We start from the raw sequence: 20616 nt of genomic DNA on the forward strand, positions 1-20616 counted from the left end.
ATTATCATGGATATTAAAACAGGTTATAGATTTTCAAAGAGCATATATGAAAATATTAACAATAAAACAAAGATAAATGTCATTTAACCTTTATGATTCAAGACCTTTTGTGACTTTTCAGTGCCGGTGGGGGGGTGGTTATGACGATCAGCCAATTAAGGAGATGATTGTATTGTTGCTATACAGCAAAGCCCAGAAGTTTTTTTTTTTTTAATAAGTCTTTCAGATTAAATTTTTTTACTTGTCGTTTATCATCATAAAAGATAAAAGAAGTGCTGGGTGAGGTAGTACATGCCTATAATCTCAGCAACTTGGGAGACTGTGGGAGGAAGATCTCAAGGTCAAGACTAGCCTGGCAATCTACTAAGACTCTGTCTCAAACTGAAAAATAAAGAGACCTGGGATGTAGTTTGATGATACAGAGGCCCTGGGTTCAATCCTTAGGAACACAGATGTACACACACACACACACACACGATACAAGAATATATACAATATCAGTTATTTAAGCTGCTGGTTGTTTAAATCCTGGATATAGGAGGGTTTACCTTAATAATAATCTTTAGTATATAAAGCTAATGTAATAATCACCATTATTAAGCCTGATCATCTGGGAGTAGTGGTAGGTTTGGGTCATCCCATTATTTTCTTTCATTTCCGTCACTTCTTCCTATGTAAGGTGACATAAGGTACATACTATTTGTTTTGTTGGGGTCATAAGATCCCCTGTGTTTGGAACTCCAGTCAGCACAGCCAAGTGGTTTTGGCCCTGTTGCCCTTTTACAGAGTTCAGGAAAGGACAGATTTTATTTCATTATATATTACCTGAAAGGACCTGATTACTAATTTTTGATCTCTGAAGATGAAAACCTCAATGTGCAGCCAGCTGATGCTCCCACATCATCTAGCACAGAAGGCAGCTTGTAGGGTAAGCTGTGGGCACTCTCATGAACTACTTTTCAAGTGCTCTGTGGTGAATGTCCATTTTTTTTTTTACAACCCATTATGAATTAATAATTTTGTAAAATATAATAATAGTGAAATAAAAACAAAAGGAACTCTACAAAATATAAGGTCTGATTTATTATTACTGTTATAGTCAACAACTACAACATTACCATGTCAAATTGCTATAAATGATTCTCTGCAGACTTTCAAAGCCGTGACAGCCTGCAGTCTGGTACAGGCCTGAATGAACTTGGAATAGCATTGCCCTAACCTACTGCCTGACCTTTCTGAAGGGAAAACAGATGGCTACCTGTATTAGAGAGTTTAGATAGTCTCAGGTTTGTAGGAGGGAAGACCAGGCAATGTTTGAAGGTCATTCCAGTTTGCTGATTCCTGACCTGGGTCATTTGGGTCCATTTCTGCTCATGGCTTCCATTCACCTGTAATGAAAGCAGGGCTTCTGGGCTCATTTGTGTCTCTGTGTCTTGGGCTCCTTGTTCAACACGGTTCTCCTAAACTGCCAGTGTTTGATGCTTGGAAATAACTCCCTCCTCCCCAACATTTAGCTTCAATAGAAAGGAGGAGGAAACATTTACAATATCTCCCTGGATTTTTAATCTCAAAATACCATCTTCAATTGTCATTGGACTGTACAGTTTTAGCCCATGACACAATTCCTTTTTTTTTTGTACTGGGGATTGAACCCAGAGGTGCTTTACCACTGAGCTTCATCCACAACTCTTTTTATTTTGAGCAAGTGTCTAAGTTGCCGAGGCTGGCCTTGAACTTGGGATCTCCTGCTTCAGTTTCCCAAGTTGTTGGGATAACAGGCATGTGTCATTGCATGTGCCACCTGGTCATGACATAATTCTTAACTACTTCAAGTGTTTCATTACATATGTATCACTGTGCAAATTTTTTATTTTATTTTATTTTTGCTTTTTGCAATGCTGGGTATCAAACTCAAGGTCTTTTTTTTTTTTTTTTTAAAGCTTGGTCGAAAGTATTTGAATGGACTGAGACATGCACATAAGTAACAACCACCTTTTAAAAATAATTTTTTAATACTTATTTTTCAGTTTTCGGTGGACACAACATCTTTATTTTATTTTTATGTGGTGCTGAGGATCGAACCCAGCGCCCCGCACATGCCAGGGGAGCGTGTTACCACTTGAGCCACATCCCCAGCCCCAAACTCAAGGTCTTGTACATGCTAGACAAGTACTCCACCAATGAACTGCATCCCCAGCCCCTTACAGTTTAAATGTTGATGTGACTCATACTTTTCGTCACAATATCTTGACAAATAATTCTCTTTAGCAATATGAGCATTTTTGCCTGTGCCACCAAACAATCTTGCTTCATTAGAGCTTGACTTCTAACTTTTTATAGAGTAGGGATAGGTAAATTAATGTTGCTAAGAAAGAGGGAATTTTCTAGTTTTCTTTTCTCCTATCTGTTCATTTTTATCCTGATTAATTTCATGATTTTGGTTTGTTTTAATCAGTTATTTTTTTGTTGTTGTTGCTGTGAATAACCAGAACAACTGTAGAGGAGGAAAAGTTTATCTGAGGTCTCATGGTTTCAGAGGTCTCAGTCCATAGGAAGTTGGTTCCATTCCTTGGGGCTCAAAGTGAGGCAGAACATCATGGTAGAAGAGTGTGGCAGAGGAAGGCAGTTCACATGATGATCAGACAGCAGAGAGAGTGACTCTACTTACCAGATACAAATATATACCCCAAAGCCATGCTCCCAATGCTCCATTTTCTCTAGTCACACCCAACCTGCCTTCAGTTACCACTCAATTAATACCATCAGATGATTAGACCATGGATTGGGTTAAGACTTTCACAACCCAATCACTTCTCCTTTGAAACTTCTTGCATTATCTCACACATAAGCTTTTGGGGATACCTCACATCCAAACCATAAGAAGGTTTCTAATTTGAATTTATCATCTTTAAAAAATTTCTATAATCTGTGGTGGTGCATCACTGTAATCCCAGTGATTTGGGAGGCTAAGGCAGGAGGATGACATGTTTGAGGCCAGCCCCAGCAATTTAGTGAGAACCACAGCAACTAGGCATGACCCTGTCTCAAAACAGAGAATAAAAAGCAATGGGGATGCAGCTCAGTGGTAAAGTGCCTCTGGGTTCAATCTCCAGTATTCAAAATAAACAAATAAATGAAAATAAAAAATTACAATCTGCTATAAAACAAGTTTAGCCAATTTGCTTAATAAAAATATAATTTACGGGCTAGGGGTGTAGCTCAGTGGAACAGTACTTGCCTAGCATGAGTGAGGCACTGGGTTCTATCCTCAGTACCGCATAAAAATAAATAAATAAAATAGAGGTATTGTGTCCATCTAAAACTAAAATTTTTTTAAATCAAGAAAAATATAATTCACAGTGGAAAGACTTCATGATGAATGGATAGATAATAACTTCTATTATAAAAATAGTTTTCTTTTAAGAAGTCTAAGAATATTATACAATTTGGTCAAACTTTTAAATAAATCCCCATCTAAGGGTTCCAGAGCAGCTAAGCAAAGTTGCCCTGCAGAGGTTTTACCTGAAGTCATGTTTTCTTATTCTTTACTGTGCGGGCTAAATTCCACTGTGGGACAAGTATGAGATGACTATGCTGGAGCCACAGTAGATGTGAAGAACTTTTGAAACTGTTGAGATGCTAACATAAACCATCACACTCCAGAAGAAGACAGACAGCACCTGTGCTTCACAACCAGCCTCCTAACTGGAACATTTCCCAAAATACAGCTCCCTGCCATTCCTCTCACATCCACTCATCTGGTTTCATGATTCATTTCCCAAGTTCAGTTCTACAATTCAAATATTTCTATTTTGTGTTTCTCTCTTTGCCTCAAATTCAACAAACCTAAAATAAAATCAATCTCAAAATCTCAGTGTTGGATGAGATCCCAGGGGACATCTAATCTTGACTTCAATGGCTACATGAATAGTTTCTATAAGGCTTCCAAGAGGGAAGTTTCTCTAATCTCTTATTTCACACCTCCAGCTCCAGGGAACTCCCCTCTTCCCAGGACAGCCATTTTGGGAACCCAGCTTCCAACACCAATTCTACGTCCTGGGTTTTCCTGCCAGGAAATTATATCATCCTCTTTCTAGCTCTTCTGTCCCCTTAAGTCTGCAGTATTTGATTACTCCTAGACTATACTATTTAATCAAGTATGGGATGGGTAAGGCCTAAAGCTTTTCCTCAGCCCCTTCTCAGAGACCTTTAATTCCTAGAACACAATTAATTGCTGATTAATTGTACTGATAATTAAAATTAATCAAGAAATCAACCTTAGCAATTAAGGATTTCTTACTTTGAATGTTGTACTTCATGTGATGTTTTTGACCAAACAGCCACATGAGAATTATATCATGTAGCCATAAATTAGAAAGAGAGATGAAGTGATAATTGTGTAGTTTATATATCACTTACAGACTCCTGCTGAGAGAAAAGTGTTGTGTACAATGGGAAATGATATTTCAGAGAGACTTTGGCAAAATCTGCACAGTTCACAGAAGAGGGCTCATTTTTTTAAGTCATGTTTTTTTTTATCTGCTACTCTGTAAACCTAGCCTGTTATTTCCTATATAAAACAACAATAGTGAATAAACACATTTTTACATTTAAAGGTAAAAAACCCAACATAATCTACTTTTCCTGTTATACTAGTAATGCTAGCACTTCAAATTACATGAAAGATGCAAAATTTGAAACTTTTCATTGATTTTCAAATTATTTCAGTAGGATGAATAGAAATAGAATCCCTGAATGTTACATATCATTTCTCTCCACACCTGAACACAGACGTGTGCCAAAGGATGAGTTATGTGTAGTTCATTAAGGCCCAAATTCCTTTCTAAGATATGGCACTGGAAGAAAATGACTTCGTGATGAGTAAATCACCAGTTACTGGACTAATTTTCCAAAAGCTGTGTTGCTGCAAAGAGACCTGCTAAACACGGGGTGAGTCATGCTGCTGTTTAGAAGCCCACCAAAGAAGGCTATTCCGTCGCATCTCACACTTGAGTTAAAAACGTGTTCCACTCAGGGAGGGCAGCACTAAGTTATTTGAGGACTGCTACTTCCTAGAGGATCCAGCGAGGTAGAAACTAATAGAGAGGACAAGGAGGATTACTCTGTCTTGTTTAGATCTTTAATAATGAGCCCAAAGACTTTTGACTTTAATAATGAGTCAAAAGACTTGTGAAGAGGTGCTCTAACAAATGCCCATGCTGGCGTGTTCACAGCACACTATTCACAACAGCCAAATGGCGGACACCGGGCAAGGGTTCATCCATCAATCACTTGGCTATGGATGGATAGACAAATCGTGATATAGCCACACAATGGGATAGTATTTGTCCATAAAAGAATAGGATTACTGATAAATGAGGCAAGGTGGTTGAACCTCAAAAACAGCATGTTCAGTGAAAGAAGACAGTCACAAAATGTCACATATTACATATTCCACTTAGATGAAATATTCAAAATAGATAAATCCATAGACATGGAATGTGGATTGGTGGTTTCCAGGGCAGGGATGGGGGTGGGGGGAGGACAGGAAAGAGGAAATGGGAAGAAACTGCTTAAAGGGTTTTACTTTGGAATGACCGTGATATTCTGGAACTGGATAGAAGCATAAGTTGCACAACACTGTGAATATCCCAAATGCCATTGAATTATTCATTTTATAATGGCTAAGAAAAATAAAAGCAACAGATTTGTCTTAAAGCCAAACTGTTGCTTTTAGAATCCTCACCATTGGGCTTACCTTGCACACCATGGACGTCTTTGCTCCAAGCTTAGCAGCTTGGACACACTGGTTGGCACCTTTCCCTCCAAAGCCAATAAAAAACTTGTGTCCGTGGATGGTTTCTCCAGTTTTTGGCAAACGAGAAGTCAGACTATTATAATTTAAAAAGAGAAGAAATAAAGCACATTGGTAACTACAATAAATTTAAGTTCTATAGAAGCTACCTGGTGCTGCACTACATAGTCTTAACATTAAAACTGAGAGCTGACACAGGGGAGATCGCCTCCCCCTTCAGGGTGACATTCAGAGTTCCTATCATTGCTGGCATGGCCATTTTTTTTTTTTTTTAGAGAATTTCTTTTTAATATTTATTTTTTAGTTTTTCAGTGGACACAACATCTTTATTTTATTTGTATGTGGTGCTGAGGATCGAACCCAGCACCATGCGCATGCCAGGCAAGCGCGCTACTGCTTGAGCCACATCCCCAGCCCAGCTGGCATGGCCTTGACAGAACTCTCTCTCTATAGCCCACTGATGCAGCTGGACTTTGGGGGACAGCTGCTGGGATGCACTACATCAGGGTTAGTCACAGGTACTTCTGTTTCATACTCCCTCCCCAGTGGCTAGCACTGGGCTTTATTCACAGTGGGAGGTACAAAACTGGGATGAAGTCAACGTGTATTTCTGTACAGGATTAGTAGGTCACTTCTATAAGAGGGGAGAGGTGTACTAGGATTCTAGTGATCATGTACAGGACCTAAGGAGAAGAGGGAAAGTGTAATTCCAGGCAGGCAGGAAAAAATTCTATTTGTTGCTGGGTGCTGGTGCAGTGGCTCACACCTGTAATCCCAGCGACTGTGGAGGCTGAGGCAGGAGGATTGCAAGTTTCAGACTAGCCTCAGCAACTTAGAGAGGCCCTAAGCAACTCAGCAAGACCCTGTATCAAAACAAAAATCAAAAAGGGACTCAGGGCATAGCTCAGTGGTTAAGTGCCCCTGGGTTTAATCTTCAGCACCATCTCCCCCCAAATTATTAATTTACTTGGAGGTAGAAATAGGAGCAAGGTATTGAGGGGGCAGGATCAGATTTGGATCCTAGTCCATCATGAATGCCACATTATTCCATGCATTGACTAACAAAGAACATCTATTTAAAGCAATGGATCCTAAAGAGCTATTTAGTTTTTAATTTTTATTATGGAATTTTCCAAACATTAGAGTAGAGAAAGTAGTGTATTGACTCCCCTCACTCCTGTCACTCATCATCCAGACTCAGTAACTATCCACCCACGGCCAATCTTCTTTCAGTCCCTACCTTCACTGACTTCTCCAAAAGCTAAGAACTTTTTACCATGTTATTGCCTAATCATGTTTGTTCCAATATAAGATTTTTAGCACCTTAAAGATGGAAGATGTGAGCTGGGGTTGTAGCTCAGCAGTCGAGTGCTTGCCCAGCATGTTCGAGGCCCTGGTTTTGATCCTCAGCACCACATAAAAATAAAGTAAAGGTATATATATATATATAAATGATGGAAGATGTGAGGAAACAAAATATTTGGAGGAGGACAGCAAATGATTGACTATAAAATGGAGGAGGAGTTCTGGGTATAACAGTGAATGGAGATGGGCTCTAATGGCAGGAGGACTGGGTGCCTGGTCACATAGAAGAGGTCCAAGGGCCAGATGGAGCAGTTGGAGGAGGGTGGTGTGACCAGAAAGGTTAATTTAGGTAGGAAAGAAAGAGGTAAATTTGCAATGGTACACCCACTGAGAATAATGAACAAATTATAAATTCATATTAATTTTCAGGCTGTGATGTATCTGAAGTCAGTATCTTATTACATATCATTACATTAGAATAAAGAACAACGCCAGTTCCTACAGGTCACTAACAGCTTGTTTGCAAATGGGCTGACGTATAGTTGATGCCAAGAACACATAATTTCTTCAAAAGACGAAGCTCAACCTGTGAACCTTCTTTATGTGATTCTAAAAGTGTCAATAAGTTGGGCTAAACTATTCCATTCCCTAGCAGTATGCTGTCAAATATGGCTGAAATTCAAAAAAGACTCATCAATAATTTGAAAACATCCCACTCCTCCCCTTTTCAATTCTATTTTTACCTTGGATTCTAAATGCATTTATAGTACTGATGAAAAAAATATACATCTAGAAGGCTCACTTCTGAAAAAGGTACTCAATCAAGAGAAAAATTGTTTTAATGTAATGTTATTATCCTGTCATTTAATTTAGCAATGACAAGTGATGATGAGATTTTGATTTGCATCAGAAATCTTAAACATTTTAGGATTCTGTTATGAACAGGCAATGATGAGTAATCTGTGTGATTGAGTAACTATGTGAATTCTTGGCTTATTGATGCTGCTACAAACAACACTCATAACAACCTTATAAAGAAAAAATATCCAATGTGGCTAAAAACAGGCCAAATAACTTAATTAGCAAGACTGTCACTAAAGAAACTTATGGCTCTCACTATATTTATACTTATATCTGGGTCACAATTTGCTGGTTTGAATAAAATATCTTTTATTATTAGCTGTGGGAAATCATGAGAAATGTATCACCAGATTATTATTGGGATGTATATGTATGCAGGGGAGGGTGGAATCAGGGTATAGTGGGTGTCTGATGTGGAAGCAGATGGCTGGAATTTAAGCTCATTTCTAAATAAATGATATTAACACAAGCACTGTATTAATTCATCAATCACTGAAATTCTTCACTCCTTTGGTATTTTACTATTTTCGCTTCCTTCTGCATCTTTCCCCTGCTCTTGCTTCTTTCTATTTCCAGTTGTAGATTTTCCCTATACAAGGACAGGGATAGTTTACTATGTTCTCCATTTTATCCAAAGGGACTGTCACTTAGCAGACATTGAACAGATAATTGCTGATAGAACAAAATCATTTAAGAGTCTCCCTTTGTCTCTTTTCTATGTCCCCCCTGTATACCATCCATTCTTGCTTCTGAATCAAGGATGCTGAGGTGGTGATTAGGGGAAGGAGGAGACTGGCAGGGATGACTGTACAAGTGTCTGGCAACAACAATTCCATGTTTAACCAGATCTTGCCCACTGCATTCCCAATTTTAGTAGCATCCCCTTCCATAAGCAAAAACTGTCTAAGTCATATTATTATTCCTTCATTCATGCAATAATCCAAAAATGTTGATTCAATGTTTCCTGATGTACAGGACAAGATCAACTTGCTAACAATGGGATAAAATCCAAGCCTAATGCAAGTAACAGATGAGTGAAAAAAAAATAACAAACTCTTTATAGAGCAAGGAACTTATCATGATCTGGTTTCTGTCTTTTAAAAGGAAAAATATATCTACAGTCATGCTTGGCCTAACCAGAGGATTTGTTTTGAGAAATGTGTTGTTGGGTGATTTTGTTGTTTCTGTCACAATAAGCTTTTGAGAGATCACCTTTGTATATCAGTCCATGGTTGACAGAAATGTCATTATGCACTGCATGACTGCATATGTTCTCATATGATATGTAAATGCACGAAAAATGAAATGTTTATGACAGAAATCCTGGTGGGTCTAAAATTTTCATGTTTTACTTTATATAATTATGCACATGTAAGTGTATACAACAAGAATATATTTGTGTATTACGGGATACCATTCATCACTACTAATTCATTGTCTTTCCTTATTTTCCAGTCACCTCTTCTTCCTGTGCACCAATTGGCTTCTTGCAGATGAACCTCATGGAGCTCTGCCAGGGCTGCATGCTTTCTACTCTGTTTGCTGTGGCTCTTTGGGCTGTACTGAAAGACTGAACAACCAGTTACTTGGAGGAATGTCAACTAGAGCATGTCAAATATCTTCATATGGGCGCTTCCTGTTTCCCTGCTTCAATTCCATTGCCCCCTTATTCTTGCTTCCTCCATTACATTGCTGAGTAGAGTAGGTGCACTAACCGTATCTTGTATGCTATGCTTCTGTTTAACATAAACTAAAATATTTTATTGCATATTTTTTTATAAAAGTAAATTTAAAGAGTAAAGAATGGAATAGAGAGAGCAATTGGAAAGTTAATTACAAACAGGCAGAAGCATTTCTGAATTTTAAATCCTAATTTACTTTGAATTAAGCTTTCCTAATTTTTGCCTTATTGAAATCATGAAATTATGCTGATGTTTAAGAAAGGAGCTGCATAGAGCACAACCCCCTGGATTCAAGCATTACTCTTCTATCTAGCAGGGTGTTGAAGACAAATTAAAGTGCTCAAAGGGTGGAGGGAGGGCAGAAGCAGAAAAACACTATTGCTACCATTTAAAAATTAAAATAGTATACATTTCTGAAGGAGGGAGAAATCCCACACAGAAAAAAACACCCATAAGAAATACATTTGAATCCGAAACAAATTCGGAGTTTTAAAAATGTTATAACATTTTTGAATTGGACAGAAATGACCAAGTGACACATGGCCCTGTGCTCTTCCCTGCCATGAGAGGTCTCATGCTTAAGCCTGAGTATTTGAGGCGGGAGGCCTGAGCCTCTTGTGATGTATTACTTGACAGCTTTTCCCTCTTTGAACCAGCTTCTTCTCTTGCAAAACAGTTTAATAATACTTGTCAACTCCTGAAATGCCTGGGTTTTGTGCTCTGAGTTAATTCACTGACAGGTGTTACCAGAACAATTTATCAATTGCTTTTAACTTCTTGACAATGAAGTAGTTGTTTCAGATTCTCAGAGATTATTCAAACTGAGGGAAGGAATGACCTGGTGATAGGGGATAAGTTTTTCAACCAAAGAGTCATGCTCATAATGGCTTCAGCCCAAAGTCAAGGAATATGTGGCCTTTTGGCTTTTGCATGGGTCTATTCTTCTGGCAGCAAGCTTCTGACACACTGTAAGCCTCTACAATAGGAGATCATGCCATTAGTTAATACCCAATTAAAATTCATCACACTAATTTATTATTCTTACTGCCTGTATTCTTCAACCATATCTGTCCTTCTCAACGTTTGTGTATGTCATATTTAAAAGGCTGAGAGTAATTTCAAAATCAAGTTGTCACTTACAACAACATGGATGAACTTAGAGGACATTATGTTAAGTGAAATAAGCCAGGCACAGAGAGTTGAATACCACATGATCTCATTTGTTCTCAGAATATACAAAAGTTGAACTCACAGGAGTAGAAGCAGAGTTGAATGGTGATTGGAGGCTGGAGGGGAGAGGTGGCAGGGAACAGGGGAGACACTGGCCAATGTATACAGTTACTATCACATGGACAAAGCAATGATTCACATCCCAGGTGGGATGGAGTAGGACTGCATGGGTTTTCTGGTTGTAAATTCTTTCAGCTATTTTCCTGAACAAAGTCTATTTCTGCTTCATATTTAAAGAGTGTAGAATTCTATGCTTTTATTTTTAAAGTACTTTAAAGATTTTATTTTCTCCTAGTTTACATTGACAAGAAATCAAATCCTTTTTCTTCTATTATATGTCCCCTCCAAATGCTTGTATTTTTTTTTTTTTTAATAATGGACTTGCACCTGAATTTGATTAGAATGTGCTTTAATGTAGTTTACATTGTATTTATCCTGCTTTGGAGGTCATTGAAATTCTTAGACTTATGTTAACCTCCAAACTAAAACCTTTATAGCTTTCATAAAATTTGAAAAAATTTCGGTAATTATTTCTTCAAATATTTTTGTGCCTCTAGCTTTTGCTTCTTAGGCTCTAATTATACTTATGGCAGACCATTTGTCCCCCAGGTCACAGAGGCTCTATGCAGTTTTCCCGTTTCCATTTAGATCAGTCTTTATCATTATGTCTTCAAGTTCACTTACGCCTTCTGCCATTATATTCATTCTGCTGTTAGGTCCATCCAATTTTTAATTTTGATATTGCATCTTTCATTCCTTAAATCTTGAACCAGTTCTTTTTTGTATTTTCTACTTTTCTTATGTTCATGTTTTTCTTTGCATTTGTGAGCACATTTATAATGGCTCTTTTTCCCCCTGTTACAAAAGAGCACACTACCATTGAGCTACATCCCAAGCCCTTTTTTTAGTTTTGAGACAGGTCTTGCTAAATTGCCCAGGCTGGCTTTGAACTTGTGATCTTCCTGCCTTGGCCTCCTGAGTAGCTAGGATTACAGGTGTGCGCCACTGCCTCCAGGTTATAAAGGCTCTTTTAAAGTCCCTTTCTACTAATTCCACTACCCCTACTATTTCTGCCACTCGTTTGATTACCATTTCCCCCTCCCTCTTCATCTAGGATCAAATTTTCCTGATTATTTGCATGTCTAGTAACTTTTTATTGTTGTAGTGAGGACTGAACCCAGGAACTCACACATGCTGGGCAAGCATTCTAACAATGAACTACATCCACAGCTTTATTTTATAATATTTACTTATTTAATCTATTTTTAAAAAAATTCTCAGGAGTTGTGAGCTTTGCAAAATTTCTCTCTATGCCGGCCCATTTAATATCTAGCAATAGACTCCAGGGAATTTTGAGGCAGATTTTTATTTAAATTTCCCTTGGTCAGCTCCTTCTGCACTAGTACACTCTCCCACACATTCCAGCCTCCTTAGCCTCCCTCAGTTACGAACTTTGTTTTCTCAAGCATCAATGAATCCATGCTTTCTCTGAATTCTTCCTCTTTATGGCAGTGTCAGGAATATGACTTCAGGACTCACCTTGCCTGTTTCTTCTCTCTCCTGAAACAGTTGTTTTCTAGTTGTTAATGGTGGGAGGATACATCTGGTAGAAGTTACTACAAATTGATCAGGAGTAATATTTTTGAGTGAGTAGCCTACACCTTACAATTACGTTATGTACATAATAAAAAATTCAATGAAGTAAAATCAGGGAAAAGCTGTGTACTACTGTAGCCCTAGGAGAAAAGTAAACCAGTTATTAAATTTCCAAGTTGGAACAGTGAAAATGTGGTGGGAGCCCTTATAATCTTTGTCCAAAAATAATGGTCTGAATACTTTATAAAGAGGGACATGTTATTTTTATTTTTCCAACGTGAAATGAAGGACTGAGTAGAAGAGGCATATAGTTAGTTCAAAATATTAAAAACATTTTAAAATAAAAAATACTATCTAATGTCAACAACTATTTTGGATAAGCAAGAGAAGGCAGGAGAATTACATATGTGTGCACAGGGGAACAGGCAGTGGGGACTGGCAGAAGGTATATATGGGGCACTACAAAGTGGGAAAACCAGGATATGGAGAAATACAGCAGAAAGGGGACTGTTGACAAGACATTTGTCAAAGTTCCTAATGAATAACTTTTAAATTCATTGAAGATAAGAAAAGTAGGAATTTATGTAATAATAAAAACGATAGTGACAAATTACAGAACCAATGTTTTCTTTTCAATTTTGCCAATTAATTATAGTAAATTTTAAATTCCAAAATGACTTCTGTTACCACATTATAATTATCTGGGCTACATCTTCCTGCCATCTGCTGGTATACTTTAAAGAAATAGAAAACGGATTTTAATTTTATCCTAAACAAAACAGAATTAGAATGATAAATCAGCATAGGAAAAAATAATATATGCAGGAATTAATTATTAAATTTTAATTTATCTACTATTCTTGGTCTTTGGTGATCACGACTCTTACATTCCTATCATGAATAATCAAGAACTGATTATATTATATTTGCACTTAATACGCTTGTAAAATAGATTGGGGTAGGCATTAATATCTATGTTTTAGGGAGAAAGTGAGAATTCAAAAAAGAAATGGCTTATGAAAAATCTCTGAGCTGTTAGGCAGTTGAACTCGATTTTAATTCAGGTCTTCTGAGTCCACTGCTACAGTCCTTAAAGTATGCTGTGCTACTTTCTTTGAAAATTTATATTCTCTCAATTTTGACTGTAATTGTGGATATTCAGTTCCTATAACAAGTATTTTTTAAATACAGAATTTGTAAAAGAGCATTTCAAAAACCAGATTCTGTATCAAAAAACACTCAAAGTTTATTCCATCCCACCACTCCCTTGACTTGAGCACTAAGTGGTGTTAAAGGAGAGTGGCAGCTTCCACTGCAATCTCAAGATAGGGTTCGATCCTGAACTCTTCCTTGTATTTCAAATCCTTTGCAAATCCTCTCCTCTGTGCCTGAAAGTTCTTTCCTTGTTTCTTAGCTGAGCTAAAACATTCTCATCCTGTAACATTCAACTAACCCATCACTTCCTCCAGGGGTCCTAACGTAACAAGTCCAGGTGGGGTTAGGTACCCTGCCCTATTAATCCACATGAGTTTCTCTCATGGCATGGTGTTTACTTTTATCATCACGGCTTAAGACTGTGCACACATCAATAAACATTTGCTGAAATGATACACTGTGGTGGCAGATACTATTTTTTGAATGCATATTGTACCATAAATACTGACCACCAATTCATTTAATCATTACAATAACCCCAAGGAAAAGGTACTGGTATTTTCATCTCATTTTACAAACAAGGAGAATAAGAATCAGAGAGATTAAACAACATACCCTCAAATAAACAAATCAAAAATATACCCTTGTTCACTTACTAGAAGGTAGCGGAACCAAGGCTGGTCTGACTCTAACAATCATGGTAAGACAGTATTCAAATGTATCTAGGTGTCCCTGAACCTGTTTATATTTCAGATTCTTTTTATTTCTTGTGTAACTTCTGGCAATTATAATTCTAAAGAACCTAGATACTGGGGTGGGAAGGCCAAATAATGGTGTTCCTGTCCTAGAGTTCAAAAGGAGATAATAGACAACATATTATCATATATAACTCTTCTTAAACTCTTGGATATACTGCTTTTTGTAAAACTACAATGTAACAGAAGAGAACATGCAATTTCAGATGAAACATGAAATGTCTTACTTGTACTCTACAAGTTTGAAAAACAATGTTCTACAAAGCAGTTTATGTAAAATAGTATGTTTGAAATGAATCCAGATACATTGGAACTCAAAATATATGTGAATGAATTACATTCTCCAGTGAAAAGACAACGTTGTATTTATAAAAAAGTAAAAACAAACAAAAGACTAATATCTAGCTATGTATTTAATAAGAGACACATATATAAAGGTTAAATTATAAAAGGTAGGAGCTGGGCACAGTAGCACATGCCTGTAAACCCAGTGGCTTGGAAGGCTGAGGCAGGAGGATGGAGGCCAGCCTCAGCAGCTTATCAAGACTATCTCAAAATAAAAACAAAAAAAGCTGGGGATGTAGCTATGGTAAAGCAACCCTGAATTTAATCCTGGGTGGCAGAGGTAGAGTGGGGAGTAGGAAAAGATATATTGGCAACCACCAAGGAAAATAGCTCTGGATAGATTAAATTCAGCAGGAAAAGGCAATAGTTCCAGACTGAATTCAACTAATAAAATTGCCTCAAAACATATAAAACTCAATTTACCAACAAATGCCATAATCTCATTTTTCTTTAAGGCTGAGTAATATTCCACTGTATATATGCCACAGTTTCTTTATCCATTCATCTGTTGAAAGGCACCTAGGTTGGTTCCATAGTTTAGCTATTGTGAACTGAGCTGCTATAAACATTGATATGGCTGTGTCATGTAGTATGCTGATTTTAAGTCCTTTGGGTATAAACCTAGGAGTGGGATGACTGGGTCAAATGGTGGGTCCATTCCAAGTTTTCTTAGGAGAATATTATGCTAAACAAAATAAGACACTCCCAAAAAACCAAAGGCCCAATGTTCTCTCTGATATGCAGAAGCCAATTCACAATAAGCAGGGGGGATAGTGGTATTTTGGACTAAATGGAGGGGATTGAAGGGAGGGGAGGGGATGTAGGGGTAGGAATGATAGTAGAATGAATCTCACATTATTACCCTATGTGCATGTATGATCACATGACCTGTGACTCTACACCGTGTACAACCAAACTCCCTCTCTTGGCATTCTGCCTTCTACTGTGTGATCATGTAGAGCATGAAAGCCCTTGAGAGATGTGGGTCCCTTGATCTTGAATTTTCCAACCTCCAGAACTGCTAAGAAATAAATCCAAGCATTTATTAATTCATGCCACAAACATTTACTGAATAACTCTTATATTTTGAAAAGACTTAAACAAATGCTTAATTCTGTTAAGTACAAAAAGGACCACTAATTTTCTAATTATCCTTAACTATTCTAGATAATACCTTGCTTATTTCTTTATGGTCTTAACATAAAACCAAAGAAATGTTTATAACTTTAATTAGGATAGCCTAATGGACTTTAAAATTGAGTTTCTAAATGGGGTGTGGTGTCCTTGGTTGTAATCTCAGCAACTTGAGGCTGAAGCAGGAGGATCACAAGTTTGAGGTTAGCCTCAGCAATTAGATGAGACTCCCAATAACTTAGCAAGACCCTGTCTCAAAAAGTAAGAAGGACAGGGGATGTAACTCAGTGGTAAATTGCCCTGAGTTCAATACCGAATACCCTTCCTCCATCCCTCATAAATTGAGTTTCCATAAGATTTTTGGTAGAGTATTTGGCCGAAAATTTTGGTAATTGAAAATTAGATCTGTATTTCTTATTTTAAAATGAAGTCCTTTAATGAGAAAAAAATCCCAATATTGTTATCACAGTGTATAAATTGTAACTTTTCAAATCATTGGTAAAAAAGCAGATGTAAAATCTAATTAGTAGGTGGGCATGGTGGCTCATGCCTGTAGTCCCAGCTACTTGAGAGGCTGACAGGGAAGGATCACTTGAGCTTATGAGTTTAAGACCTGACAGGGCAACATAGCTAGATCCTGTCTCAAAAAATTTGTAAATGGTACTTAGGAACGGTTGCATAAATTACTTTGTACAATATTACAGAAGAATTGCATTGGAAACAATTTTTTATTTTTTTTGGCCACAAGGAAAAAAGCCAACACCTAAAATGTGATGCATTTGGGAAACAAACAAAACCAAACTAAAACACAACATCCCAAAACAAAAAAACCCAAACCTAAAACAAAACAAACAAACCCCTCAAATTTTATTTAGAAAACAAGTCAACCATATGCATACAAAGATAATTTATAGTTGCCTTTGTAGCTATACAAGAAACATTTCAAGTCAAGCTAGTCATAAAAATTGTTAAGAAAATAAAGCTGGGCAGACAGAAATCTTTTAAATGCTTATATGAAGACTTCAAGATCTCAAAGTGCCTTCAATCAACTGTTATAAAAACCTTATACAATTCAAAGAAATCTTATCTTTGGAGATCATATAATAAACCAGTAATTTATCAATATATAGCAAATACTAAAATGTGATTGAATTTATATTCAATGGGGCAAATTTGGATTTAGCGTATCTACGGAAGGAATACATTGGAACTGTCAGGGATCCTTTTGGACACTCACTCTGCCTTCAGCACTATCTCCTTCAAGAAGTTTCCTTATGCTTCCACAGAGCCTGCAGGCACTTGCTACATCAGACTACAATGGTATCTTTTTGTGTTGGCCATCTTCCTTGGGCTCTAGGTTCCTCTAGATCATTTTACTAATTGCAGCATCCCTAGCACCTAGCACATTCCCATAGCTCAATATTATACACAAGGTATCAAAACACTAGGGCAAAATTCATCACAGATGAAAACGTTGTTTTCCCTAGAATAGACATGAAGAGTCGGGGCACAGACTTGGCAGAGGGATGGATTGCTAGACTGCTTAGCAGTAGTACCTTGTAGGTGCCCTTTCTTTGTCATATGTTCATATTCACTTTTTTAAACATCTATTTTCATTGAAGAGATCAAAATTACCACCTATCTCATGGATGATTTCTTTGATGTTAGGCAGAAACATATTTACCAAAATATTATTTAAAATGGTAACTGATGAGCAACTTTCACGATCAAATTAAGGAGCAGAAATAATGAGAGGGGGATACATTTCTCTAATATTGGGAGGGTATGATAAGTTTGGACCTTCATTCCTATGAATTTTATTTTCCTACAACTGTGATTGTAAAACAGATTTTTCTGATCTAAATAGAAAGAGGCTTCTGGAGGGACCCAGGTTAGAGATGACTATGGTAACCTTTTCTAGGTAAGGAATCAAATTTTTTTTAAAAAAAGTAATCTAGGGGCTGGGGTTGTGGCTCAGTGTTAGAGTGCTTGTCTCACATCCATGGGGCATTGGGTTCGATCCTCAGCACCACATTAATAAATAAAAAAAAAGGTATTGTGCCCATCTACAACTAACTAACTAACTAAATAAATAAATAAATAAAAGTCTTTACAAAAAAAAGTAATCTTCATCTGTTTTATCTGTAAAGGCTTCCAAATTCACTAATTTCACTATCAAATCTTTTGATCTTTTGAGAACTAAGCAATAATTTCCTGATTTGCCAAGGATTAAATTTAAATGCTCGGGAGAACATGAGCCTTCTCTCTAAAACCATTACTTTTAATTGACAGTATGTTAAAGGATAACATGAGGGTATTAGTTGACATTATAGTCTATTGCAATGGAAATGTGTTTGTAGTAAGATTGTCTCAAACAAGTTTTAGGGGTACAGAGACTTAAAGGCAAGAAATAAATCATATGAAAAATGCATCCTCTAAATGTTGAAGTGCCACATGAGTTCAGACTCTCAGTGAGCTCATCTTGCTTCCTGGTTTTAAATACTATCTACACACTGATAGCTCTCAAATTTATATCTCCAGGTCAGTCCTCTCCTCTGAACTCCAAACTCACACATCTGTCTTCTGGATCTTTAATAGGTACTTCAACCCTAGGATGTCCACCCTGAGCTCCTGACACAGTCCTCTCCCTGCCCAGTTCTGCTCACAATCTTCTGCATCTCAGGAAAGGTCAACTTCCTCTCCCAGTTGCAGAGGCTGCAGAAATCAGGAGTAATCCTTGACCTCTCACTCCTCAACAAATCTTATCAACTCTACCTTCAAAATATAATCAAAAGATGCTCATTTCTCCCCACCGTAGAGCTTTCAAGTTACCACCATTTCTTGCCTGGATCACTGTGATCCATCCTGAACCCGTCTCCCTGCTTCTGCACTTGTCTTCCTTAGCTTTTTTTCTAACATAGCCCCCAGAATGATCCTATTACAATCTCAGTCAGATTATGTTACTCCTCTGCTCAACTCCTCCAGTGATTTTTCATCTTATCGAGTATGACCCAATGTCCATTGGTCACTTATTGCCCTCCTCTTTTCCTCCATGCTGGACTTCCTGCTGTTTACTGCACAGGGCCTTTGCATAAGCTATTCCCTCTGCCTGGAATGCTCTTTCCTCAGGTATATTTATGGATTGCTTTCTTTCTTCCTTTAGGTCTTTATTTAAAATCATCTTCCCAGTGAGGCTTTCTGTGGTCATTGATTTATACTTAGTACTTCCATCCTCCTTTCTTGCTTTCTCTCTGTGGCATTTGTTTAACATACCATATATTTTGCTTATTTTTACTGATAGCATCTGTCTCGCCTCTAGAATATAAGCTCCATAAGGTAGAGATTTTTTGACTGGGTATCCTTTTCTCCTAGAGAATTGCCTGATACATAGTGTAAATGTAATAAAAATGAGTTGGATAAATAACTTAAAAAAAAGGTGATGTATGTCATAAGAATTAAGGTCTATTAATGAAATCATGATTAATCAAGCTATGAACCTAATTTCTAAAAATGTATCTTATGTTGTTAGGTTTTCATGGAAATTTGTCTTTGGAGCAACTTTTGTCTTTATTTTCTATAAGAACAGGATTGATTTATCTTTGCAACAAGAAACTTCAGAGATAAGTGTTCAAGAAGGAAGAGGATGGTGATAAATATAGATGGATATTAAATAATGCCTATTGTTTGTCATGTTGGATGAGCTAATGAGTTTTTAAAATTATTATAACATAGCACTTACTATTCATAGCAATCTGAAGTTAGAAATGAAAAAAAAAGTTGCTCATTGATTGAATTAGCAGTGTCTGGCACACAGTAATGTAATATATAAAGAAAGTTGACTTGGATACAATCCAAACAGCTTAGCTATTGATGTAGTTTTATTTCCGAAGTGATTCTACAGTAAAGGCATGGCGTCCAGGTTGGTTACAGTTAAACTCTAGAAGAAAATAAGGGTTAGGGTAATGAAGATACTATCTTTAGACACAAGAATTATAAATACTTAGTTGATATTCTTTATCATATTATAAGGGAAACACTTAGTGAATACACAGACTAAAAGCTTTCATGTTAGGGTCTGTAAACAAGTCAAGATGGCGCCTGGCATTTTGCCAGGGGGAGTGGTTTGTGAGGTGGCCCCAGAGAGCCATTAAGTGTGGAGATTCCTTATTGGTTGACTTCTGTATCTAGTTTATGTTAATTAAGAAAAACTATGTGAAATATATATATACACACCCCTCCTGTCCTACAATAAACGGCTCCTACTCCTGCTGTATCAATGTACACAAGCTGCTCATCACCCCCCAGTTATTTTGCTGCAGCCGGACTATGGCACTTTCATATGAACCAAAGATGAAAAGGGCAATGTTACTAGTCAGAATTAGAGGTAGAATGACAGAATGGAAAGATAAGGGGTGGGAGACCTGAGTTTCAGCCTTCACTATGCCATTAACTGGCTATATGACTTGGGGTGGGCTGTTTAAGCTTTCTTAGTTACCTCATCTGCAAAATGTGAGGCTAGACTGATCAGATTCAAGGTTCCCTGAAAGTTATACAATTGTTTGATTTCAAAAAGAAACTACAATAAAGTAAGGAGATTATCCTGAATTATTGGCACCCATTGTAACCTCAGGGTTCCTTTAAAAGCAGAATGGTGAAGAGTGAGAGTGATGCCACATGAGAAACAGACCAACCACTGCTGTCTTCAAGGACAAAGGGGCTATGACCAACTGAGGAACAC

The 20616-nt window shown here is 37.2% G+C and overlaps 1 protein-coding gene across 5 annotated transcripts in view; it reads right to left on the reverse strand.

The window, feature by feature from the left end:
- Rbks (ribokinase) overlaps window positions 1-20616 on the reverse strand; it is an 86853-nt gene that overhangs the window by 63701 nt on the left and 2536 nt on the right. For all 5 annotated transcript variants that reach the window (XR_009226560.1, XR_009226559.1, XM_046441535.2 and 2 more), the window contains exon 2: window positions 5759-5891. Coding sequence is in view for 3 of the 5 variants with exons in the window: in XM_046441535.2 (XP_046297491.1) it covers window positions 5759-5891 (133 nt within the window). In the remaining 2 variants the exon portion in view is untranslated. The remainder of the gene's footprint in view (window positions 1-5758; window positions 5892-20616) is intronic.

This window comes from Marmota monax, unplaced genomic scaffold (assembly GCF_021218885.2).
Source record: "Marmota monax isolate L192 unplaced genomic scaffold, Marmota_monax_Labrador192_F-V1.1 WCK01_AAM20220418_F8-fsc00010, whole genome shotgun sequence".
NCBI lineage: Eukaryota > Metazoa > Chordata > Mammalia > Rodentia > Sciuridae > Marmota > Marmota monax.